Source organism: Cebus imitator, unplaced genomic scaffold, assembly GCF_001604975.1.
Source record: "Cebus imitator isolate Cc_AM_T3 unplaced genomic scaffold, Cebus_imitator-1.0 Scaffold679, whole genome shotgun sequence".
Classification (NCBI taxonomy): Eukaryota; Metazoa; Chordata; class Mammalia; order Primates; family Cebidae; genus Cebus; species Cebus imitator.
Genome location: NW_016107994.1, coordinates 339,934 through 367,280, shown reverse-complemented (window position 1 = coordinate 367,280; position 27,347 = coordinate 339,934). Strand labels below are relative to the sequence as shown.

Below are 27,347 nucleotides of genomic sequence, written 5' to 3'. Positions count from 1 at the left end.
CCTCTGTTTCTTTCTAACTTTGAAAATTCTATGAATATATGTTATCTATTAGAGGCTAGGGTACGAAATGGATTTTACTACAAAATCACCTTAAAATAGTACTGTAAGTCATTTTCTCTTAAAATCATGTAAATTCACAATTTTTCCCCCTAATGCACTCCTCTGTATACTCAATAAATATATAGGACCTTATTAAACTCAACAAAGATATTTTGAACATTTATGAGTGTCATAAGAAAAAAATTCTTCCCAAGAGAATCATATAAAGCTTTTCAAATGTTGGAGAATATTTTAGAAAGATTTCTAGTACATGGAATATTCTATGCAATATGCTAGATAGCAGATGGAAGAGAGGGGAAAAAAAGGAACAATTTCTTTATGGTTACCCAAGGAGTCAGAGAATGCATGTATCAGGAAGGTGGTTGATTGCTTGATTTTGCATAACCTAATTGAGATTATTATTATTTTTAAATGCGGGTTTGTTGTGCTAATTAACTATAAACATATGGTATGTAAAATGCATGCTGCTAGAGTAAATTAATGTACCTCTAACATACATCCATATTTCATAGCTTCAGCCACACAAATAAACCTCCTATGGAAGTGCTGTAAAGCAAACACAATTTTGCAAATTGCCTATCACTAGTAGTGGAGCTGATACACCATTTTCCCATCATTATCCCTGACATTTCACTCACAATGATGATGAGAGGCATTTTCAAACAGAAAATTTCTCCCATGGAACTGATTAATGTGATGAAGTACTGTATAGAAATGAGGGAAAGCACAAAATCTCTGCAATTCCTAACTTTTAATTTTATCTATACGCAAATGTCTTCCGTAACACAAGACTGAAACTAGTTCAATGAAGACTAAGACATCCAAGTCAACATTTATTTTGTGCCTACTGTGTTCCACGTGTCATGACAGGAAAGAAGGACTAAATAAGACAAAGTACCTGCATTTCCATAACTCCCTAAGGATTGTGTTATATTGGATTTCAGTACACACAGAAGGTCCCCAGTGCCTTCTGCTCTAGCAACCAGCTTCTACTACAGCAGTAAAGTCTTTCATAGTCCTCATATCCCATAGTCTCTTATTTAAAATTAACATGTGTACATCTTATACTTCTTTTTACTTCAAACACACTAAATGTTTTATGATTATACATTAAATTTTAAGAATTTTGGTAACCATCTTTTAATCTGCAATAATTTCCCAGAAATTGTAACCAAAATATCTTCACTTCTGACTGTGAAACTAATCTTGAAAAACACAGTGTCCTAAAAGGCTGATGTTTAGAAAGGGTAGCTTTGACCAAAGCAAAGAGCTATACTTTTAATACCCCCAGACAAGCGTACCATATTAAGTAGAAACGAGAGCAGAACGTCCAGGTGGAAGGGATGTGAGACCATCTAATTCAGATACAGAAAATTCAGGACACGAAAACCACCACTCCCTGACCCCACCCTCATAGCAGACATCACTAATGACATTACTCTTTGCTACCGAGCCTGGTATTCTCAACAAATTCTCCAGAAAATCACTAGCAATTTATCAGGCTTAGTATCAAAAGAGAAAGTTATCTGCCATCTCTTTTCTGGTTCAATCATTTTATTTTATAGGTAAGGAAACAGAATCTGGAAAGATAAAGTGACTTCTCCAAGATTAACTAGCCTCGAAAAGGCAGTGCCAGGACTCAGACTTCTTCCAACTCTAAATCAGAGTTTCTTTTTATCATCACGTTCTTCCTTATCCTTCCTTTCTAATCTCCGTTAATAAAACCCTTGGTTTTCCAGGTCTTTGATGACTATTTCATTCCGTATTCATCGAGTGCTTAATCACTGAAGAGTCTACATAATTTATGTTTTATGAAGATTTCAGCATTTCTGCCTTCCTCTTACCTAGAAAGTATTTCCAAAAAAGAGATGTAGTGATTTGGGGTTTTTTACTGCACTGTGGTTTGGTGACTTATAATCATCTCAGGTGATGTCCAAAAAAAACCCAATTAAGGCCTATAGGAAAAGATATATGAAGGAGGAGAGGAGCCTCAAAGTTTTCATTCAATGAAGGCTAATATAAAAGAAAAAAAAGTACCACAAAATGAAGTTAGGCCAGGAGTGGTGGCTCACACCTGTAATCCCAGCAGTTTGGGAGGGCTGAGGTGAGAGGATCGCTTGAGCCCAGAAGTTCGAGACCAGCCTGGGCAACAGAGAGAGACCCCATCTCTATAAAAAAAAAAAAAAAATTTAATGAAGCTAAAGTAACAAAAGAAAAGGAAGAAAGCAAAAGGCTCAGAAAGAAGTAATAATAGGTCCAGAGAAATTTCCAAAAAATAGAAAAATTGTCAAAGAATGCCCATCAAATAATGTTTATAAATGAGGAGACACGGCAAAATCAGTTTCTCCAACATGAGCATGTATACTGTTCTTTCCTTTAGCAGGAATCATGAAAAACAAATTTGCTTTGTTTTAGATTTTATTCTCATTTTTCTTTCCAAAGGTTGGCTTTCTCCTTATTGAGAAGGCTGCTTTTTAGCCTGCCAGACATATATGACCTAATCAGAACCTTTCTTCATCGATACACTAAAGCGTATAATTACTGTCCACAAGCTTGGACCTTGCAACTATTTCTCAAAACTATAACCCTAATATTTCCAAAAGTTCTTCCTAGTAATACAGACTGCCTAACAAGTGACGGCTGGTTATTCGCAGTTGCCTCTCTTATCTGCTCTATTCTGGATCTGTCTTCTTTTGCCCTCTCCCCATTTCATACTCTTGCCCATAGTGAAAAAAAAAACTGTCTTCTCTAAATGTGGATGCAATAGTTTTCTAAGGGCACAAATTATTAGGTTGGTGCAAAAGTAATTGCAGTTTTTGCCATTAAAAGGAATGTAACCTCAGTTTTGGAAATCTATTTTAAGCAAGTTATGTAAAAAATGAAAAAATTATAAACACAAAAGATGTTTATAGTAGTATTATTTATAGTACCTTAAAAGGTGAACAACCTATAGTCCAAAAAGAAGGGAATAACAACACAGCTTGTTAATGAGCCATTAAAAGGAATGGCAAAAACCACAATTACTTTTGCACCAATTTATATAATTATGCAATTTCAATATCTCAGATATATCAAAAAAGGACCTGAGAAAGAGTTTTATCCCTACCTTGGGACAATCTGAATGATGACAGTGACAGTGACGGTGATGACAATGCTGACAGCAAGAACCTAAACTTAACACTTTCTGTGTCTTAAGGACAGGGCTAAACCTTTTCATGCATTATTTCATAAAATCCTTAAAACCTTAAGAGACAGATACATTATTGCCATGCTCATTTAGCAGGTAAGATAAGCTTCAGAGAGGCTAAGTAAGTGCCAGAACCAGGATTAAAACTCAGATCCTTTTCAACTCCAGGGTTCATGCATTTTCATTCAATTATCCATTTAACATTTACATGGCACCTACCATGTGCCAATCATATGATTATCCACCACCAAAGGCAGTAGATGTTACCGACAAGTAGAACCAGTTTATGTAGTTAACATCTTTAGAATATGTCAGCTATCTCTGCATTGCAAATGTCAATACCAGGAGCAACGCTCAGACAAGTAACAGAAAACTTGATGCCCCAAAATCAGAGTTAAACGGGCTCTGAGAAGACTTACGGCATAAATTTTGCCCAAAGCAGAGCTCAAGAAGTCAAGTTTAAAATGGCCTGTGCTACACACTTTTGGAACAAAACCTGTTAATACTGTTCAATAGCCATAAAAAGGTCCATTACATTTGATAAAGTAACCTAGGTTTGGAAATCTATTTTAAGCAAGTTATGTAAAACATGAAAAAATTATAACCATAAAAGATGTTTATAGCAGTGTTATTTATAGCACCTTAAAAGGTAAAAACAACCTATTGTCCAAAAATAAGGGAATAATACTATAGCCTGTTAATGAAATAATTTAAAGTTATTAAAGCACAAAGACTGTATAGCTATGTTTAAAAATGTTACTTATAAGACACCGGGAAAAAGCAGAATTCAACATTGTCTTCTATGATTACAAATATGTAAAAAGTGCTTTAAAAAAAGATTAAAAGTGAACACTTTGAAAGTATAGTATCTGCTGTTTGGGTGGAATCACAACTTACCCTAATTTTTGGTAACACTGTTTCTTTCAGAATTTTAAAATAATTTTCATAATGGTATATGCCTTCAAGATTAGAAAGATTAGAACCAAGTGCTAGCTTGCAACAGCCGGTGAAGACATTTATGGCTAAAACTCTGCCTTAATCAGAGGCAACTCGATTATCCAGAAAACTCAAATAGAAGACTCTTACAAAAAAAGGAAGCAGGCTGGGTGCAATGGTTCACACCTATAATCCAGAACTTGGAGAGGCTGAGGGGGACAGATCACTTGAAGCCATGAGTTCAACACCAGCCTGGCCAACATGGCAAAACCCTGTCTCTACTAAAATACAGGAAAAAAAAAATTAACTGGGCATGGTGACACATCCCTGTAGTGCCAGCTACTTGGGAGGCTGAGGCATGAGAATCACCTGAACCTGGGAGGCAGAGGTTGCAGGGAGCTGAGATTACACCATTGTACGCCAGCCTGGGTGACAGAGTGAGACTCTGTCTCAAAAAAATAAACAAAAAAACAACAAAAAAAAGAAAGCAGTACCTGCCTGAAGACCATACATGGTGATGGCAACAACAGGGTTAACTTCAAATACAAGGAAAAGATACAGGAAAGTGGAGTTTAAAGCAAAATGAGCTTAAAGGAACTTGTAGAGCTACTGTGGACAGCAGCCTCATCGTCCTTTCAAGCATGGGGAAAATTCCACAGGCATTGCTGTGAAGGAGGAAGTCCACTCACTCCAGTAACTTCCTCCCAGAATCAACACATTCACACAGAGCCATCTCTGCCTTCTCCGACACTCCTGACATCCCAGTAAAGTATCCATGGCACAGTAAAGTATACATGGCATTCTACCAAACAGAAAGGTGATTTGCCTTTCTATATGCTCTGAACAGAGCAAACCAATGTTCATAATGATGATCCTGGGGCCTGCAAAATCTCCCAGTGATGACAAAAGATTAAATCAGCTACTCTAAAACCTAGCACACTTAGAATCACCCGAGGAGCTTGCTGAGAGATTTTTTCTTGGAGCTTTGTCCTCTACTTCTGATTTAGTGGGTTTATTTTGGTGCTCAATCTGTATTTTCAACAAGCACCCTAGGGATTACAGACATTTCGGAACCACTGGACTGAACTATATATGGTATAATTTTAGTGTTTAATACAGCTCATTGTATTTTAATTTACTAAAATCAATGGGTAGTCTTATGAGTATTTAAGTAGAATCTCCATTCCCCAACCATGCCAGCAAACAGAAAATGTACTCTACCTGGTAATCCAACATGCGGAAGCTTGGAAAAAACTGACAAATTCGGGATTCAAAAAAATAGGGGAAAATCCAGAAAATGGGTAGTTCTTTGTCACTGTCATCTAATGGATCAAAAAAAGGGAAAAATAATAGTAAATTAAAGAAAAAATAGCTACAATAGAAAAACTTCTGCTAGCATGAGAGATTGCAATGATTCAACACATTTAAATCTCATACAAAAACAGAAAATGTTTACCAGAGTGCCATTTCAAACCTGACTATTCCCAAAAGTTGGTGGAAGTATTCCTTTATACAGAAACATAGCTACTAAAAGTATGTAAAAGTCACCCTTACATGTATATTACTATTGTCTAGGTAAGGCAAAGATATTACCTAAAAAATTGAAAATAGAAAAGGAGTGTCATTTTTGAAGCACAAAGGTAGTCATGATATAGTGGAAGGACCTCTGGACTAGAGGGCAGTAGCCTTGGGTGTGAATCCCAGCTCTGCCGCAACTCATCATCTTGGTTTCCAAGGATGAATCAATCATTTCTGAATCACGAAAAATTCTTAAAAAGTTTTACCAAAATTAGTTTTTGTGATAGAAAGGGAACACAGCTATTCCTTACAAAGCATCTAGTATAGGCTAGGTACTTTGTAAATAGTACTTATTATAGATTAGTACAAGCACTATTACAGCTAAAACTCCAACAGGCTGAAAAGCCTTAATCAGAGGGAAGCCTAATCATGTTTACACTAAGCGATAATAAGTACTTTCTATGTACTGTCTCCTTACAATAATCCCTAGAATTAGACATTATCCCATTCTACAGACAGGGAAACTAAAGCCATAAACTGTCAAGTCCATGCAGCTAGTAAGTGGCAGAAGAGGAATTCAAGCCCACAAAAGCTCTTTATTGCTTCCCCAATGACATTGATTTTATCCACTCTAATTAGTGGACTTAAAAACAGCAAATAAGTGAAATACTTAACCATATGAGTCACATTATAGATTTCATTTGCATTCTGTTTCCCAAAGCACAATTAGTGGAGAAGGCTGATCACAAAATTCCTGACACTCTAACAAATTTATCAACTTGCAAGCTAGAAAATATTTATAAAAAATGAATGTACCAACTAATTAAGATAATTATATAAAATACTTTGAAGTCCTAAGCCGCTTTAAACTGAATAATAACCCCCAGCCACTAACCCAGCTCTAGGGCTGGGAATCTGTGTCACTTATAACCATGATCAGTCTATGGGATGTCCAACCTCCAAACGCGAATCCTGGCAAAGCATAGAATCCTGGACCTCAGGTTGAGTGCCCTCTTAGAATTCTGGGTAAGGCTTTAGGTACAGGCAATGTAAGGTCCACAGGGCACACAAATCTATTCCTAGTACCTAAACAGTACCTGGCACACAGTGGCCACTCAGTAAGCATTTACTGAATAAATGACAACAGTTCCTGCACTTCTGCATAATGTCCCATTATCCCCATCAAAATATAGTATTTTACCTACAAGCCATTAAAAAAAATGCATATGATTGAAATAATAAAAGTATATCATGATAATGAAGTTTGCTGCAACATCAAATAAGTTTGTTTTTAAAAAGAGAACTCAAGACATATATATTCTATCAGTGCTCTGATTCACTGAGCTCAGCTAATATTTGACAGGAAGTAGATACACAGATACATGTTTATTTTGCAGTAATAAATTATACACCTTGGCTTTGACCTTCTTTCCACATAGCAATTAACTTCTTGAATGTAACAGCCAGAGGTTCAACCAAGCCACCAAATGGAGGATCTGTCACCATAATGACTCCTTTGCCTTTATCTTCCTGTAAAAATGCTCTGCATACTTCAAGGGCAGTCTGGAACAAATAAAAATTCATTTCTAAATTAGGACGAGAGAGAGGCACTTCATCCTATTTGGAGGAGAATGCATTAGACTCAGTCTCACTCTTAATCCTGGAAACTTTACCAAGTCATCTTGCCTCTGCAGCATCCCTCAGTGACATGCTGAAGCCTCTCTTAGCCCCTGTAAGATTTTATCTTTGGTTTTCTTGATAAGCAGGTTTTTAAAATTGCAAATTCAAACACCATCACTATCAGAAGACTACACATTTCAAATGGTTAAATTAAAAGGCTAAATTTAGTGTCCTAAAAGAAACTCATTACCCACGAAAACTATCTAAAATGTTAAATTCAATTCAGCAAACAGAAGCTGGGATGGTGCTAAGCGCTTGGGACACAAAGAGGAGTAAGATGTTGTCTTCCTATTTGGTTTGTCCAATGCCATGAGTTCAGTTTAATAACAGCCACAAATTGGCAGTTAAACATGCACATGTTTTTGAGTATCAGGCAGACATATTGGAACATTCACTGTCAGTAAGTAAAAAATGAAAGTTCACAAACAACAAAGCTTATCTGGTCCATGAAACCATGCTATTAACACATTTTCCCAAAGGTTAATTTCAGCTTTCTGAGTAACTGCAAAGTAAACATTAATAAGGATATTTAACAGTTTTTGCTATGGGTGAAGTTATTAAGAGATACCACATAACAGTATCTCCAGTCAACTGACTTGCAAGAAGCTTTCAAGTACAGCCCCTTGGTATCCCTGAGGGACTGGTTCCTGGACCCCAGCATATACCAAAGCCTGCAGGTGCTGGAGTCCCTGATATAAAATTTGTAGTATTACACATAACCTATTCACATCCTCCTATATACTTTAAATCGTCTCTAGATTACTTATAATACCTAATACAATGTAAATGACATACAAATAGTTCTTAGACTCTATGGTTTAGGGAATAATAATCAGAAAAAAGTGTACATGTTCAGTACAATCACCACCATACTTTTTTCTCTTTTAATATTTTTGATCTGCAGTTGGTTGAATCCACAGATGTGGAAACCACAGACGGGGAGAGCTGACTGTACTCATCTACCAAAATAAGTCAACACAGTATACAAAACGACATGAGATTTTAAAATTTAATAGCATTTTAAACTTTAATAAACCTATATGTACTTTCTAATAAAATATATTTTGTTCTACTGCTAAATCATTTTAGAAGACCCCACTGATGAGAGGAAAACCTTTTTCCCCAGGAGAGTCTTCATTAATTTCCTACTGGAACTCCTACAGCAGAGGATGACTTGTCAAGAAGGTTAATCATTTTTCAAGTGCTGTCTGCACTTCCTTAACCTGCTTACATGAACAAGGACTTTCAGATGATGATATTGAAATCTTCAAAGTCCTTAGATTTAAAAGTAGAAAAGAGAAATTATATGTCAATGATGTCTAACTCCTAACCTAACTCTGAAAATATTTTTAAAGGATATTTTTCTTCCAGGTAAGAATCAATGGCATCATGGCCCAACACGAGTTGCTGATGGTCTTAATGACGACCTCCTATGGGAAATAGATACTTGCTTATCACCAATATTGACAGTCACCTGACTCTTTCCTTTATCTCAGTTATCATTTAAAAAGTGCCCGGCAATTTAATTAGCCATCCTCTTTACATACTTTAACCCCCTTTGCCATTAAGGTAGATGGCATTTTTTAAAGATATATGATTTGCAATAAGAAATTCTGTGTGGGGAACTCCTGCTTTTAATCTAGCGGACTGGAAAGTGCTGAGGTGCACTAGCAGAGTCTTCTATTCTTCTAAGCATCCCTGGACAGCCTCACAGGCACCGAGCCGACACTTACATACTTAGTGATTGATTAGTGGATGGTAAATCTCTAGTGAAAAACTTGACTCCAGGAGTAGGCAGAAAAAGGGAAGATAGTAAAATCATTAAAACCATGGGTTTCTGCGGATCAGTCTCTACAGTTGCAGTGCTATTTAGAGGCTGCTGCTGAAATACAGAGTAAGGAACGCCTGAGCTGGACGACTGTTTTCTTCAGGGAAGATAAAGTGGAACTCAATCTTGGCAGCTTATTCCAACCATTATCCTAGAAATGTTTAAGGTAATGCTACATACTTTCTATAAGCTTCAAAGCGTTTCCAAGAAAAAGGCTAATTACCTGTTACTCTTTAAAAATATAAACAATTGCCAACTGTTATGTAATTGCTAGCCAACATAAATGTAATTCTATCCTTATTTTGTCTTTATTGTTCAAAATAAAAAGCAAAATCATAGCATGGTATTAAAATAGACAACAACAAGAAAACCCTAACTCACTACTGTAGCATCAAGTAATAATACAAACTCAATGACCTCCTCATCTCTACATCACAGCCCTGACGTCGCCAAGGGCAAGGCCCTGTGGTTTCAAGTGGTCATGCTGGATACATCAATATCCCACCAGACCCACAAACTCCACATTTCCAAACTTTGCTTCCATCTGTTTGGAAGAAAAAACACAAATCCAGGCCATTCTACCAAGTCAGCTTGGACTTCTCCCTCAGTAGAGTCTTCTAACTGCCTAGACAACCCTTTTTTTTTTTTTTTTTTTTTTTAAAATAATTGTGTATGTGTAACATTAGCCAAAATTATTTGAAGTCAATAAATTTTTATTCAAGGAATTCCATGTTGTAATTTCTTCCACTGTCTATCAAGGTGACTTTAGATCCTCTAAAGAGCTGGAGTGAAAAGATTTATCTTCAAGTTAGCCCTTTTTAATGTAACTGATGCTTATTTTAATCCAGTTGTCCTGTCAGCCCATAATTCTTTTATTTTGGCTTCTGTCATCTCCTTTTAATCTGGATATACTGATGAAGACTTCAAAATTCACCAAGTATCTTTGGGATATAATTTCTTCAACCAATTTACTTTAGGGTCGCTTTTGCTGTAGGTGGTGGATTTGCCTGGTTCTCAATTTAGTACCCTCTCTTAAGATGAATGAGTTCAAATCATATTCATTCCTAAGCAATGACACCCAAGGATAGTACAGATGTGTGGAAATATGCCAATACTTTAACTCCGGACATCATGTTATCAAGATAAAAGCCTTTAAAACAAAAAGCCATCTTATATATCAGGTCAACGTGAAATTGGAATGCAAAATCAATGCTGCTGAGGATTTCCATCGTATCCCATGCTGTTTAACTATTTACAGGCCTAGAATTAATCTTTTTTAATTAAGAGACAGGGTCTGTCTTTGTTACCCAGGCTGGAGTACAGTGGTGCTATCAAAGCTCAGTGCAGCCTCCAATTCCTAGGCTCAATCCTTTTGCCTCAGCCTGCCTTTCCTGAGTAGCTGCAAGTACAGGCACATGCCCAAATATCCAGCTAACTTTTAAATTTTTGTGCAGATGAGGTGTTTGTTACTTTCGTGTCTTGGCTGGTCTTGAACTCCTGGCTTCAAGCCATACTCCCGCCTCAATGCGGGGATTGCAAACTTGCACCACTGCACCTGGCTTGGAACCAACCTTTAGGACTATCAATGCTCCCATCAGTTAACTGTCTCAGGTATCATAATATCCCTTCCTATATGTATCAAAACTCACACTGAACAATGAGTTCTGGGTTACAAAAGAGGATTTATTTTATTTTTTGAGACAGAGTCTCGCTCTGTCACCAGGCACCAGGCTGGAGTACAGTGGCGTGATCTCGGCTCACTGCAACCTCCACCTCCCGGGTTCAAGCAATTCTCCTGCCTCAGCCTCCCGAGTAGCTGGGACTACAGGTGAGCACCGCCATGTCCAGCTAATTTTTGTAGTTTTTTAGTAAAGATGGGGTTTCACCATGTTGGCCAGGATGGTCTCGATGTCTTGACCTCGTGATCTGCCTGCCTCAGCCTCCCAAAGTGCTGGGATTACAGCACCGTGCCCGGCCAATATATATCCCAATGCTAAACTGATTCAAATGGAAGGAGTACTATACTTACTAAATAAGGGAACTCATTTTTCAATCCCAATCAACAATTTCATATTTGTTTTCATTTCCCGAATGCTGACTTTTAAACTCTTGCTTGGTTTTCATCCTATCATTAGTTAGGATCTCAAATCACAATATACAGTAAGCATCGTCCAAAATTTTTACAAAATTGACATGTATGCATATATCTATGGTAGGCTACAAGGTGTCTTGATAATTTCAAAATAATTTTGGCCAGCATCCTAGCAGGTGTGATTACTTGGCTGGTTAGAGATTTTATTTTATAATAGGCCTGACAAAGAGCTCAAACTAAATGTGTCAGCTCTGCTATGCTGTTTATTCTCAGTGACATTATTAACATCATATTGAAAAAAGCTTTTTTTAAGCTACTGTCTTTTTTTTTTAAGAAACCCCCACCCACCCTTTTTTTTCTAAGAGCAGTTTTAGGTTCACAGAAAAAGTGAGAGGAAGGACGCAAGATTTTCCATACACCCCCAGCCCTGACACATGCATTTAATTACACTGTGGTTAAGTCTACAAAGGAGAACTTGACCCTTTGGGGAGCTGGGGTCAGGGGAGGCTGGAAGAAGTGATTTGGAACAAAGTTCTAAAGGATGAGTGGAGTTATCAATGCAAAAAGACAGCAGAAACCAGCAGGAACAGCATGGGTCTTCACTGTGGTGGAAAGACATCTGACCAGTTCCAGATAAAAGCCCTGAGCCCTAAGTACAGACAGCAAAGGGGAAACAGGGAGAGGGGAGGCTAGAGTGGAAATCGGGGTCAGATCACACAGAGCCCACGGGCCTTCTAAGAATGTGGGCCTTCATCCAAAAAGTAGTGAAAGGTCATAACAAGGGAATAATAAAATCACTTCTAGGTGCTCAATAAACAGTGAAAGAACAAAAGTAAATATCAATAAATGGTAGAACAGCCACAATTTGACCTTGAGGGAATTTAGAGAAAGAACAAAGAAGGCACTCTGAAACTTGTTATTCCACAATAAGAGAACAATGAGATAATCGTCACAACTCTTACCTTTCCATCAAAGAAATGATGGTTAAACATGTTATAATGGCAAAAGCTATCTTCCATGTAAAACTGTGAATACCTGTAAAATAATTATAGAGTTATTTGCCCAGTCACATCTATAGAGTAAGCAAATATAAACTAAATTTTAAAACTATAAAATCACCCCTTTAATTTAAAAACTTCATCATTTTTTAGTTTTTTGAAATAAAGAATAATTTCTGAAAATTTTGGGGAATCTGTAACAGTGAATAAATAAATTTAAGTCATTTTCCCATGTTTAATTAACTAGTAGCAAAACTATAGAATACTTGTATATAAAAAACACATGTTCCTATGTACCAGGAGATTACACATAAACAATCAGTTACTGGCAGATGATTATGCAATTTAAGCTTGCAGTGGGTTGGCAATTAAGACATATCCCTCATGGTTAATAATTTCAAGGAGAATATAAATCAACATTTCTGCTCAACACCTGTTCATTTATTTTCCTCTGTAGGTGATTTTTTTAAAAAAGTATTTAATACAGGCTGGACACAGTGGTTGACACCTGTAATTTCAGCACTTTGGGAGGCTGAGGCAGATAGATTACTTGAGCTAACGAGTTTGAGACCAGCCTGGGCAACATGGTGAAACCCTGCCTCTACAAAAAATACAAAAATTAGCCAGGCATAGGGGTGCGTGCCTGTAGTCCCAGCTACTTGGGAGGCTGAAGTGGGAGGATGGCTTGAGCCGAGGAGGTGGAGGATGCAATGAGCCAGGATCACACCACTGCACTCCAGCCTGGACGATAGAGCCAGACTATGTCTCAAAAACAAACTAATACAATTTTTTTTTTTTTGTCTAGTGCAGACTAGCTTAATAAAATATGCTTTTCAATATAATAGGAAAAGTATATGCATTTCATATTTATTAAATTGGTGCCAAGTATATACTGATTGAATTATTTTGTTTTTCTAATGCAGTACTTTAAAAAGCCATTGGCAGTGAATGAGAGTACCAGCTTTGGGCATTAACATTTTATAAATTCTTGCTAATTTACTAGGAAAAACTCACACCACATTATGATTTAAATCTGCATTTGATAACTTACAAGGTGGAACTTTCTGTATTTCTTAACCGTATTTGTGCTGTCTGTTCGTATACTTTCCCTATTTATGTATATGGGTCTTAATGTCTGTCTTGCTGATTTCTGAGTTTTCCATATAATATAGAAACCTCTTTGTTATCTCAATGGGATTTTGAACTTTGACTATTTTATTACACACAATTCACATATGAATCACACGATCCTTCTTGGGAATTTGTAACATAGTGAAAAGACTGAAAAAAATCTATGACACATCCTTACTTATTATGACTTCTTGAACCAAATCATGATAATGGCAACTTCTTTGCTTGTACTTCTACTCAGTTATCCATTACTGTCTATAACTGATTGATCATCCATGGTGAATATTTACATAAGGGACAGCACTGGTTTATCCTCTTCCCACTACACTGTGTTTAGGAGCACAGGCTCTATAGTCAGATGGTCTGGTTTCAAACTATGGGTCTCTCACTCATTAGCTGGGTATCCTTAGTAAGTTATTTAACCTTTCTGAGCCTCCATTTCTTCATCTATAAAATGGGAAAAATAATAATTTCTACCTCATAGGACTAGATAACAATAAATGAGATAATGTATGTAAAATGTTTAATACAATGCCAGCTACATAGCAGATACTAAAATGTTAAGTGCTATTATTTTAATAAATATCAGCTGTAAAGATTTATGTCTTAATGACCCTAATATTGGGGAATTATATTTATGTTCACCAAAAGATAATCTAAGTCTATTTCTTCTTGTTCTGTGGAGATGGACGAAGAGCTGGCCACCATTCTCAGTACATTATCCTTAAATGTCATTTAAGACACTGTTAGCACATTTCATAAAATACAAATTTGCTGAAAAAAGGTTTAGATTACTGAAAAATATTTAAATTATATACTGTAACCTAGTGAACATTCCAAAAATTTACTATAGGCAAGGTCAAATTACCATTAAACAAGTATGTTCCTATTTCACTAAATTTCAAATAACTGGCTTTAAAAAAGGCATATCAGTGCTAGTACAGCCATGGGCAAACACCGATTTGAGGGCTCTCTTCTCTCTTGCACTGCTCTGAGAATGAGCAAAGGAAAATACAATCCCTTTTTAACTTAATCCCCATTGTTTCCATTCCTTCACAAAGATACAATAGTCAGTTTTGAATATTAAAAAAGAAAATTTGATTTACATGAAATTCAGCACAGCACACCTGTCCAAAACATTCTGGGCAGCAGTGTCCAAAGCCAGAGGGAAAGAAAAGCCAAGATTTCAGTTCTAAGTTTCCATCAAATACACAATTTGAGAGCATAATTATTCATATTTTAAATTATGAAAAATCACTCAACATTGCCCTCTTAAAATGAAACTGGCCACAAAGCATTATTCTCTCCATTGAATAAGGCAAACAAAACCAATCAGAAATGCATGCACTTGAAAACTGCTCAAAAGGACATTCATTTAACTTGGCCATTCATTCTCTTTAAATGAGAGTCAGCTACCAAGTGTGAAACATGCTCTATACACAGGAAATGTAATCAAGAGCTGAATAAAATTAGTTCATGAAATGAACCTAAGAAATTCATTTCTTTGACATAACTTTATTTGGATAATAGTTTGCCAAACAGAGTTTCAAATCTTTCATGCTAAAATTAGAGCATACAGAAATCCATCTTAGCAAATGTGAACTTCATATCTTCTACTCCCTAAAAAAGATATTTATAGCACATCTATAGAGAACACTAGAGTCTGAGGCAGTCCAGCCTCAGATAAACCTGTTGTAAGGCACCAAGAAACCAAAGTCAAAGTACCAAAAACCTACTCACTGTCACTCTGTACCACAGAGAATTTTTTTTTTTCTAATTTAACTGTGGTCTTTAGGAGAAATCTGAACCAACCACACACTCCACCATGCTGTAAATACAGGTAATGGCCTCTGGGCACTCCAGCAACTTCTGTGTTTCAATAAATCAGCTCTCTCTCTCTCTTTTTTTTAATGAGCATCGTTCACAAAACCAGCTCTCTCTTAACAACTAGTGTTGACCTCCTACAGAACTGACTCAGTAACAGACTATGCTATCAAAAAAACTGAGCTGTGATATTGCCAATAGAATACCATCGGTTTTTGTTTGCAAGGCACACACAGAAGTTAATAAACTATGAAACAAAAAAAGTATCAGTATGTTCCACACATTATGAAATAAGTTTATCCACATCCCCTAACCCCTACGCTGACCAGGACGTATCAACTACAGGTGCAAGAAAAGAAAAACTACAAGGTATGGCATTAAAGGTGAAATAGTTAAGGGGCCATATAAATCTTTCCAATTAAATCAGGCAAGATGAAGAGTTCTGGAGATCAGTTACAAACAATGTGAATTTACTTAACACCACTAAGTTGTATATCTAGAGATGGCTACTACAGTAAATGTTATACGTGCAGTTGACCTTTCAACAACACAGGGGTTAGGGATGCAATAGAAAATCCAAATATAGCTTTTACCTCCTATGTCAGTCCGTTCTGCATTGCTATAAAAGAATACCTGAGATTGGGTAATTTATAAAGAAAAGAGATTTATTTGCTTCACTAGCATCTACTGGGCTTCCGCTGAGGCCTCAGGAAGTTTTTACTCATGGTGGAAGGGAAAGGGGAGCAGGCATGTTATATGGCAAGAGAAAGATCAAGAAAGCAAGGAGGAGGTGCCAGGCTCTTTAAACAACCAGCTCTTGCATGAACTACAGGTATTGATCGACTTACGACCTATGCAACTCACGACCATTCGACTTTACGACCACAATCGCTAGCCACGACTGCTCCGCTGTAGATTTTTGGAAACACTACAACATTTTGATGTGTATCAAGAATATCGCTACCGCCTGGGAGGCTGTGACGACAAAGTGCATGAATGGCATCTGGAAAAATTGTGTTAAGCGCTATGTTAATAATTTTGACGGATTTGACAGTGAACATGAACTTGAAACGATTCAGGAAAAAATAGTAAAACTCGCTAAAGACATTTCTTTGGAGTGTGAAATGGAAGATGTCGAAGAGTTGCTAGACAAAGAATCCGGAGAACTTACAAATGAAGAGCTAATCGAACTGGAAGAAGAAAGAGTGGCGGAAGAAGAAAGAAGAGAAGCAGAGAAAGAAGAGGAGGAGCCAGAAAGAAAGTTCACCACTAAGGGATTATCAGCCGGTTTATCTTTACTGAATAAACTTGTTATACATTTCGAAGCAATGGACCCAAACATCGAACGATTTGCAAGGATTGAACGGATGGTGCACGATGTGTTTCGTCCGTATCGTGAAATTTATAAAGAAAAAAGAAACATATAATTCAGACAAAGCTCACCATGTTTATGAAAAAACCAACTCCGGTAACCCCAACTGCTGTCTCAGATAACAACATCAACGATCCGCAGCCAAGCACCAGTGGCCAATAAAATATTTCGTACATGTTTATATATTTTGATATGTCTTGCAATTGGGAAAATGTTTCCTATGGTATTTTTTACACCTGTATTTTGTATTTTTGTATGCACCTGTATTTTGTAATTTTGTATGTTTTGCAAATATTAAACCAGTTGTACTGGTAATGCAGTGTTTTACTTAAACCTGACGAATGTAAAAATAAGAAACAAAATGATGTAGAGATGATACAAATGGCATAAAATGAACAAAGAAAATTATGATATATAAAAATAATGAAAGAAAATTATGATAAACTATGACTTAAAGATTTTTATAACATCATTTCATAGTACTGTACATATAGCCTACTCAACTTACGACCAAATCGTGTTACGACCGGTCTGTCAGAACCAATCATGGTCGTAAGTCGAGCATTAGCTGTAATAGAATGAGAACTCACTTACTACCATGAAGACAGCATCAAGCCATTCATGAGGAATCAACCCCATGATTCAAACACCTCCTACTAGGCCCACCTCAACACTGGAGATCACACTTCAACATGAGATATCCAAACTATATCAACTCCCTAAAAACGTAACTACTAACAGCCTATGATGACTGGAGGCCTTACAGATAACAGTCAATTAACACATATTTTGTTTATGTTTTATAACTATAAAGTTAGTTAGAGAAAAGAAAATGTTATTAAGAAAGTCATTTGAGAGGTCGAGGTAGGGGAATTGCTTGAGGCCAGGAGTTCAAGACCAACCTGGCCAACTACAAAGACACCGTCTCTATTATCAAAAAAAAAAAAAAAAAAAACATAAAGAAGAGAAATATTATTTAACATTCATTAAGTGGAAGTGGATCACTATAAAGGTCTTCATCTTCATACTGACTAGGCTTAAGAGGAGGTAGAAGAGGAGGGGTGGCAGAGGCAGAGGAAAATCCACTTGTAAGTGAACCTGGGCAGTCTAAAACCATGTCATTCAAGGGTTAACTGCATTTTTGCAAAACTTTTAAAAGTAAATCATAGTACTGGCAATAAACACCACAAAATAAAATTCAGAAAACCATTTAAATTATAACAGCATCAAAAATAATAAAACATCGAGATAAATTTAACAAAAGAAGTACAGGAATTATATACTGAAAACTACAAAATCTCATTTAAAGAAATTGAAGCCCTAAAGAAATGGAAAAACATCTCATCTTCATGGACTGGACAGCTTAATATTAAGATGGCAATATTCCCCCAAATTAATCTAAAAATTCAATGCAATCCCTATAAAAATCCCAGCTGGCTTTTTTGGTAGAAATTGACAAGCTGATCCTAATATTCATATGGAAATGCAAGAGACCCAGAACAGCCAAAACGATCTTGAAAAAGAACAAAACAGGAAGACTTGTACTTCCAGTTTTCAAAATTTACTATAGATCAACAGTAATCAAGACGGTGTGAGAGTGACATACGGATGGACATAGATCAATGGAATGGAACTTAGAGTCCATAAATAAACCTATATATTTGTGGTCCTTTGTTTTTCATTATGGTACCAAGACAATTCAATGGGAAAAGAACAGTCTTTTCAATAAATGGTGCTAGAGCAACTGGCCATCCACATGCAAGCAGTTAGACCCCTACCTCAAACACAAATAAAAATTAGCTCAAAATAGATTAAAGACCTAAGTGTAAAAGCAAAAATTGTAAAACTCTCAGATAAAAACATGGGTATAGATACTCATTACCTTGCATTAGGCAAGACTTTCTTAGATATGACACCTAATATACAAGCAACTGAAGAAAAAAGCTACTGAAGAAAAAAGAAAAACTGGACTTCATCACAAGTGAAAAGACAATCCACAGGATGGGAGAAAATATTAGCAAATCATGTATCTAATAAGGGTTTAATATCCAGAATATATTAAGAACTCTCACAGCTAAACAATTAAATACAAATAACCAATTAAAAACTGGGCAAAGGATTGATATTTTTCCAATAAGACAAACAAATGGCCTATAAGCACATGAAAAGATGCTCGGCATTATTAGCCATCAGTGGAATGCAAACCAAAACCACAAGGAGATACCACTTCAAAAAGACAGACGATAATAAACATTGGCAAGGATGTGGAGAAATCAGAAACCTCATCTATTCCTGGTGAGAATAAAATATGAGGTGCCCACTTTGAAAACAGTTTGGCTGTTCCTCAAGAAGGTAAACGTAGTTACCACGTGACCTAGCAATTCCACTTCTAGGTATAAGGGCTGAACTGTTTCACCCCCAAAATCTTTATGTTGAAGCCCAAACCACTAAAGTTTTCAAGTGGTTGGGCTTCAACATAAAGATGTGACTATTTGGAGATCAGAATGTGACTATTTGGAAACAGAGCCTTTAAAGAGATAATTAAGTTAAAATGAGGCCATTAATGTGAGCCTTAATCTAATCTCACTGGTGTCCTTATAAGAAGAGGAAATTTAGACATAGTAAGAAACACCAGTGATACACACACGAAGAAGAGACCTTGTGAGGAGATAGTGGCCATCTGTACACCAAGGAGACAGGCCTCAGGAGAAACCAAACCTGCCGAAACTTTGATCTTGGACTTCCAGCCTCCAGAACTGTGAGAGAATAAATTTCTGCTGTTTAACACAGTCTGGTATTTTGTTATGGCAGCCCTAACAAACTAATATACTACCCAAGAGATCTGAAAATCTATGTTCACATGGAATTTGTACACAAATTTTCACAGCAGTATCATTCATAATAGCCAAAATGTGGAAGTGACTTAAATGTCCATCAACAGATGAAAAGATAAACAAAATCTGGTATATCCATATAGTAGAATATTATTCAGCCATAAAAAGGAATGAAGTACTGATACATGCTACCATGTGGATGAACCTTGAAAACTTAAGTGAAAGAACTCTGATACAAAAGGCCACACAGTATATTATTCCACTTATATAAAAAATATCTAGAATAGGCAAAGCAAATCCATAAAGATAGAAAGTAGATTCATGGTTGCCAAAGGCTGGGGGCATGGTAAATGGAGAGGGACTGCTCACAGGGAGAGCGCTTCTTGTTTCTTTTGAAGGTGACGAAAATGTTGTGGAATTAGACAGTGGTAATGGTTACACAACCGTGTGAATATACTGAAAACCACTGTTTTATGTATGTCAAATATGTCTCGATTTTTTAAAAAGAAATAGGCTGGGCACAGTGGCTCACACCCTATAATCCCAGCATTTTGGGAGACTGAGGTGGGCAAAATGCATTAGCCCAGGAGTTTAAGACCATCTTGGACAACAGGGTGAAACCCTGTCTCTACAAAAAATACAAAAATTAACTGGGTGTGGTGGCATACAACTGTGGTCCCAGCTACTTGGGAGACTGAGGTAGGAGGGTCACTTGAACCCAGGAGGTCGAGGCTGCAGTGAGCTGAGATCATGCCATTGCATTCCAGCCTGGGTGACAGAGCAAGAACTTGTCTCAAAAAAAAAAAAAAAAAAAAAAAAAAAAAAAGAAAAAAAAAGAAATATACCTAAATTATCCCCACAGGAAAAGCTTTCAAGGTTATGTATCTACTTTTTTAAATGTTTGTATGCATAAAAAAGGTTTAAAAAGCCAAAACCCACAACGTTTTGGATGGCAGAATCAAAGATCATTTTTCTTTTTTAAAAAACAAAGTAAATCAAGGATTCTTGCAATTTTAACAAGTTCTGAGAAGACACACTATGATTTTTCCTAGTCTCTTTCTGTATAAATCAGTCCACTAAAACTAGCTTGAAAAAGCTTGTCTTTAATGAACTTAGAATCATTATATAACTTTTAATGTAAATTCAAAACCATCCTATTTAAAAAGATCACACTGTACCATTTTCACAGAAGTAAAAGTGTCAAAGGTAGGAATATGAGTGCTGCTGGCAACTGTATATGTTGCCTTGAATAGTTTAGTTATGGACATGTGGGCTTTTGTCTCTCCAGCACCTACATCCCTTCTCTTTAAGTCGAACACCTGTTTCCTGTGGAGAACCTACTTCACGTGATTGGTCAGAGGCTGGCCGGAGTACACCATCTGCCAGGCCACAGTGATGGCTCTGGAATAGGCAAGTGACCCTAGTCAGGCTAATCAGAGCACTCTCTGGAGTTTTGCCACTGGAGCTCTCAGGAAGAACTGCCTCTTTCCACTGGGCCATTAAGCCAAGACTAGATAAGCTTAAAGCTGCTGCCACCAATGTCCCTGGCAGTGGAAAGGAAGCTGTCTGCAGAATGAAACCAACATACAGAGAAAGACAGAATGAGAGGTAGAGAAGGAGGAAGCCCTAGCAACACTGTGTGAGGCTCACCATCTCAACTAGACTAAAGCCTGCTATATCCTAGTCCTCAGTAATGTGAACCGATAAATTCTCTTTTATATGACTGGATTTCCAGGTCTCCAAGAGAAAAATTCCTGAGTGCCTAATTCTAAATATATAAATAACCTAGAAACCAGTTTTGATTCATCTGAAAATCTTTGTGGAACAAGGTAGGAGGACACAAGGAAAAAGGGAGAGATGGAAGGATGACAAGAAAGAAACTGACTAGATGAGAAAGGCATACATATGAGTTCAAAGGCTAAGTTATTTCCAATGGATAGCTTAGTTTTTGGAGCCAGACTGCCTTGGCTTGAATTCTGGCTTGGCCACTTATAAACTCTGATTTTGATCAAGTTATTTCACCTCTTTGTGCCTCAGTTTTCTCATCTGGAAAAACAAGGATAATGATAACATCTGTCTTACAGGGCTAATGTGAGGAATGAGTCAGGGCAAGTCCTGAAATATGACACACACTCAAAAAATACCAGCTACACCAGGCACGGTGGCTCACGCCTATAATCCCAGCAATTTGGGAGGCCAAGGCAGGCACATCCCTTGAGGTCAGGAGTTCGAGATCAGCCTGGCCAACATGGTGAAGCCCCCTCTCTACTAAAATTGAAAAATTAGCTGGGCATGGCAACACATGCCTGTAATCCCAGCACTGGGGAGGCTGAGGCAGGAGAATCACTTGAGATCAGGAGGCAGAGGCTGCAGTGAGCTGAGATTGCACCACTGCACTCCAGCCTGGGCGACAGGGCGAGACTCCCTCTCAAACAAACAAAACATACCAGCTATTAATAATACGTTATAAGAACCCAAAAGTTAAACTTCTACCTTTAAAATAATGCATTTAGAATAATTTAATACTTTAGGAAAGGAACACAGAATTTAAAAAAACAAGTTGCTATCTCCATGCATACCCATACAATGGAATATCATATAGCCATAAGAGGACTGAAGTACCACTACATGCCATCACGTGGGTGAACCCTGAAAACCTTATGCTAAGTGACAGAAGCCAGCCACAAAGGTCACAGGTTTTATGATTCTATTTATATCAGAACAGACAAATCCAGAAAAGAGAGACAGAAAGTGCTTGTTAGGAGAAGTGAACTCTAACTTTCTTTTCAGGGTGATGGAAATATTCTAGGAGTACCTCATGGTGATCGCTGTGCAACACCATGATTACAACAAAAACCACTGAAATATATACTTTTAAATGGTGACTATTAAATGAATTATATCCAATTAAAAATAAACTGAGTTTATCTTTAAGAAGTCTGTATCATCATTTATCAAGGATCACTCATGTTAAGCAGATGTTAGTGAAGTGTGCTAGTCCTGTTAACAAGGGATGAGTGTTAACAGGCCAGAACTGTTCATAAGGAATGAAAGAGTGTAGGTAATTTCTGAGTAATGTGGTTGTGTATGTTACACAACTTAGAGTTGACTCAGAAATCTAAAGGAAAATAAATTATTAAAGCTACACTTTTTTTTTTTTTTTTTTTTTTTNTACCACCACGCCCGGCTAATTTTTGTATTTTTAGTAGCAGTGGGGTTTCACCTTGTTGCCCAGGCTGGTTTTGAACTCCTGAACTCTAGTGATCAACCTGCCTCAGCCTCCCAAAGTGCTGGGATTATAGGCACAAGCCACTGTTGCAGGGCTGAAGGCCCCACAGGGTCATGGGGTGTGCCTTATGCTGTGCTGAGGCGCAGGATCCGAGAAATAAAGAGACAGGACACAGAAGTACAAGGAAAATGCAGCTGGGCTCAGGGGGCCACGCCACCTATAAGCAGAGTCAGGTGAGGCCCCGAATGTCCAGAAGCATCAGTATTTATTGTGTACAGGTTAGGGGGCAGGGCAGTGAGTGAAATCATCTTTAAGGATAGTGATAGGGTCGTGAGCAATAAAACATGGGGTCCACCCCCATTAGGTCACCTAGGCCAGGAGGTGGACAGTGCACAGCAAGGGGCCCATTCCCATGAAGGCAAGGGCCGTGTGCAGTAAGGGGTCCGCCCCCATTAGGTCACCGAGGCCAGGAGGTGGACAGTGCACAGCAAGGGGCCCATTCCCATGAAGGCAAGGGCTATGTGCGGTAAGGGGTCCACCCCCATTAGGTCACCAAGACTTGAAGGTGGGCTGTGCGCAGTGAAGAGGGTGCAGTGTGCGATACTTCCATCTGTGGGCAAACTACTTCTAAGAAGATTTATAGGAGGATGCTTTAAGTCACATAGCAGTGACAGAGCTGTCAAGGTTACCGCCACCTTCTGGCAGCTTCCAATGAGTTCCATGGGAAGATGCTTTTCGGCAGCACAGTAGCAAGAGCTGAAGTTCACAGTCACCAAGGTGGATTGCCGGTCTGAGGGCAGCCTTCCACAAGAACTGGAGCACGGTCCTACAACTCCTTTATCAGGAGGAGTGGCTCTTGCCTCAAGCCTGCCATAGAGCGGGTATCTTTACGATACTGAAAGCTGCCGCCTGGGCCACGGATTCTTGTCCTGGTATAACTGTTTTCCCTCAAATCATGCTCTGCACTGTGTCTGCTCTAGACACTCCTCCGATTATAAACTAAGATACAATTATATATACGTAGGGAAATATTCTTTAGGCACTCATACTATCAACTATTATACGATTATATATAGAGGATTATATAAAGGGATTCTTCAAGCCCTAATTCTATAAACTAATATATGATTATATAAAGGATTATATAAAAGGAAATTGCTGAGTAGTAACACTATAAAGTGAGATATTCCTCAAGCCCTAACTGTGCCAGGGTTCTGCTTAGCTCTCATTCCTCGGTGCCGATATGGAGGGTTACCCACAACTGTACCTGGCCAGGCTACGCTTTTATTAGCAGTAGCAGTATTTTTTGAAACTGAGTCTTGCTCCAGTATGGAGTGAAGTGGCTCGAATTCGGCTCACTGAAGCCTCCATCTCCTGGATTCAAGCAATTCTCCTGCCTCAGCCACTGGAGTAGCTGGGATTATAGGCGTGAGCCACTATGCCCAGCTAACTTTTTTTTTTTTTGTATTTTTAGTAGGGATGGGATTTTACCATGTTGGCCAGGCTGGTCTCACACTCCTGACCTCCCAAAGTGGTGGGATTACAAGCATGAGCCACCATACCCGACCCAGTCTACACTTTTTAAAGTGACATTTTACACTTTAAAAATTTGTTTGGTACTCAGTGGCTCAGGCTTGTAATCCCAATACTTTGGGGAGCCAAGGCAGGAGGACTGCTTGAGGCCAGGAGTTCCAGACCCCAACTCTACAAATTTTTTAAAAAATTACCTGGGTGCGGTAGTGCTAGCCTATAGTCCTAGTTACTAGGGAGACTGAGGCTAGAGAATCACTTGAGCCCCGGAGTTCAAGGGTATGGGCTATGATCATGCCACTGCACTCCAGCCTGGGTGACAGAGTGAGACCCTGTCTAAGGCAAAAAAAAAAATCTGTCTGCTTTGTTTTTAGGAAGTAGATCTAAATAAAAGGAAACACAAAGCCTGATTCCTTCAGCCCTTCAAGAACACATCAAGAATACTAAGAACAAAGCATCTTATAAATTCAACATGAACTCCTGGTATTAAACAATTACAGAAACTGCAAAGAGTACTTCAAAGCAACAGAATTATAGACACAGTAGATGGATGTATTTACTATCCATGTTATAAGTTAAAGGTCTGTTCCTTCAAAATTACCACCAGAGGGGAGATTCAAGATGTGTTCCTCCCTCTGTGTCATCCGTTGTCCCAATACATCAGATGCCATTTAATTCTAACCCTTGCCCACAAAGTCTATCTGTCGGCTAATCCTCTGCTTTGGGACCTGTCTATCCCCTACTCAGCACTCCCTTCACTGCAGGCTATGTTCAGTGAAAGACAATATGTACAACATCCAGTAAAATATACTAAAAGAAATGTCTGAGTTCTCACACTTCAAAGATCTGATGAGACAAAATCCTGGAAGTCTGATTAAGTATGAGGCAGTTCAGAATTATCTTTGAACATAATATATGAGAAGAAACTTTACTCAATGGGAATTCATCTGTAGATCATAAGCCAAAGACAAACTAGACACATTCATAGAGAAAATCTAGGAAGCACACCAGCAAAAGGAGAAATCAACTGCCTCCCTGTTTGAAATACAGATTACATGTTGAGTTTACAGAACTAAAAAGTTTCCTAGTAACAAATTACTATTTTTAAATGTAAACTAAAGAGCTGTAACAGAGTATAAACAATTAAAAACAGAAAAGCATTAAAAACAAACAGGAAACAATGAAAGGAAATAGATACTGTATTTTTAAACCTACCGAAAATCAATATCCAATAAAAGGCTTTTAATGTTAGAGTTCTTGTCAGCTGATGCTGTCAACCTGATCAGCTCATGCAACCTAAAGCAATTAGTGAAAGCAAATGTAATAAGAAATCACAAATGTCATAGACAATAAACAAACAACAAAACCATCAATGTTCTGCTTGTATTTGTGATATTTCAATGAGACACTGAAGAGAATTTGGCAGGTGTAATCAAGGTTTCAATTTTGCAAATATTTTTTAAGAGCAGAACTTATCTGAAACAGAGAGGTCTAAAATTATAAACAATTTGGGAGTTAAATCAGAAAGAATCTTCTCTCACGTACCAGAGAGGAATCTATAAAGATTTTTCTAAATGCAATACAGGTTGCAAACTCCTTCAGAAAGGGACCCTGCTTCACATTTTAAATATTCAAAGCTTCATGCTATACCTTGCACTGGGTAAATATCTACTTAATAAAATCTTCGTACAGTTTGAATAGTGGTGAAAAGATAATTCTTTAAAAAATCATGACATACCTTGGTGTTCCAACACATAGTACTCTTCTGAATCCGAGGGTAGAAAGTAAGTCTACCAAGAACTGACAGCTCCTATCAGCAAACAGATACTGGGCATATGTCTTCTTGTTTTCCAGGGGATAGAGGAGTTGACTGGGCTTTCTTAACTGGGTGATGGAAACATCGCCCAGAACCTGATGCTCACTATGTTGTCCCCAGTCATCTGGTAACAGCAACTGCTGACATCTTTGACAAAACTTTCTCTGAGTCAAGGGCAACTCAATAAACTTCAAGTACCTTCAAGACAAAATAAAACACAAAGAAATATATTTGAAGTTTATTGTTGTAAACACAACGTATTTTGCTATTTTTAGCATCCAAAAAGTATTCTTACTTCCTAAAGAGTACTGCATAAAGGAGAAAGGTAGGAAGAAATCTGTGGAATGTTGGCTAGGATTTATGTCTGACTTCATACCTACAAAGAGGAAAAGGATCAGCAATTTCATAAGAATTGAGATGCTCCAATTTAGTCACTGAATGAAGATCAATATCCATTTAAAATGTGAATATAATATATTACTCAAACAACTTAGTAGTAATGACAACTACTATCAAGTTGAAATTTATTGACAAATCCACATGTTCTAACTTTGATCTGTTAAACAGCCTGGCTCACTTGATAGTCATTTTAAAATGAGAAATTAAGACCATTCTTCAAGTTCTTATGACATACTTAGCAAGAAAAATTACCTCCTAAAAGAAAAGATGTTTCTCAAAGCTCTTCTATTCTTAGCAGTACTGATGGAGTTATAAGCTCACCTCCAAAACAGCAAGACAATATTCAAAGTCTTAAAAAAGACTACACTGAATAGCCCATTTGATTTCTTTCAACTCACCCGTATGTTTGATTTCAAAATCACCATTTCTTTTTTTTTTCTTTTTAAATTTTATTACAGATTATTGAAGAGAGAAAATAATCATGGTCAGTATGTTTTAAAAACTGCTGGTTTTGTATATGTGATGCCAGTTATGAAATCAGAGTAAGAAAACAAAAGAAAACCACATGGTGAAAACCCACCTCTACTAAAAATATGAAAAGTGGCTAGGCATGGGAGCGCATGCCTGTAATGCCAGCTAGTAGGAAGGGTAAGGCAGGAGACTCACTTGAGCCCAGGAGGCAGAAGTTGCAGTGAGCCGAGATCACAGCATTGCACTCCAGCCTGGGCGACAGAGCAAGACTCTATCTCAAAAAAACAACACAAAACAAAAAAAGAAAAAGAAAAAGAAATAGTATTATTGAGGACCATAAGAGTCAGAAATGTCTAAAACTAAGCAGGTTAAACAGTGCACTAAATGATCCTTACACTTTGGGAAGTCATATATATATATATATATATATATATATATATAT

General features: G+C 37.5%; 1 protein-coding gene and 1 pseudogene across 2 annotated transcripts in view; both read right to left on the bottom strand.

The window, feature by feature from the left end:
- ZCCHC4 (zinc finger CCHC-type containing 4) overlaps positions 1-27,347 on the bottom strand; it is a 60,785-nt gene that overhangs the window by 13,345 nt on the left and 20,093 nt on the right. The window contains exons 4-8 of one of the 2 annotated variants that reach the window (XM_017518408.1): positions 25,958-26,233; positions 25,435-25,515; positions 12,264-12,336; positions 7,114-7,264; positions 5,405-5,505 (exon numbers count right to left, since the gene is read on the bottom strand). In XM_017518408.1, the coding sequence (XP_017373897.1) occupies positions 5,405-5,505; positions 7,114-7,264; positions 12,264-12,336; positions 25,435-25,515; positions 25,958-26,233 (682 nt within the window). The remainder of the gene's footprint in view (positions 1-5,404; positions 5,506-7,113; positions 7,265-12,263; positions 12,337-25,434; positions 25,516-25,957; positions 26,234-27,347) is intronic. The other variant, XM_017518409.2, reaches the window with a different exon arrangement.
- LOC119469495 lies at positions 10,828-10,912 on the bottom strand (annotated as a pseudogene).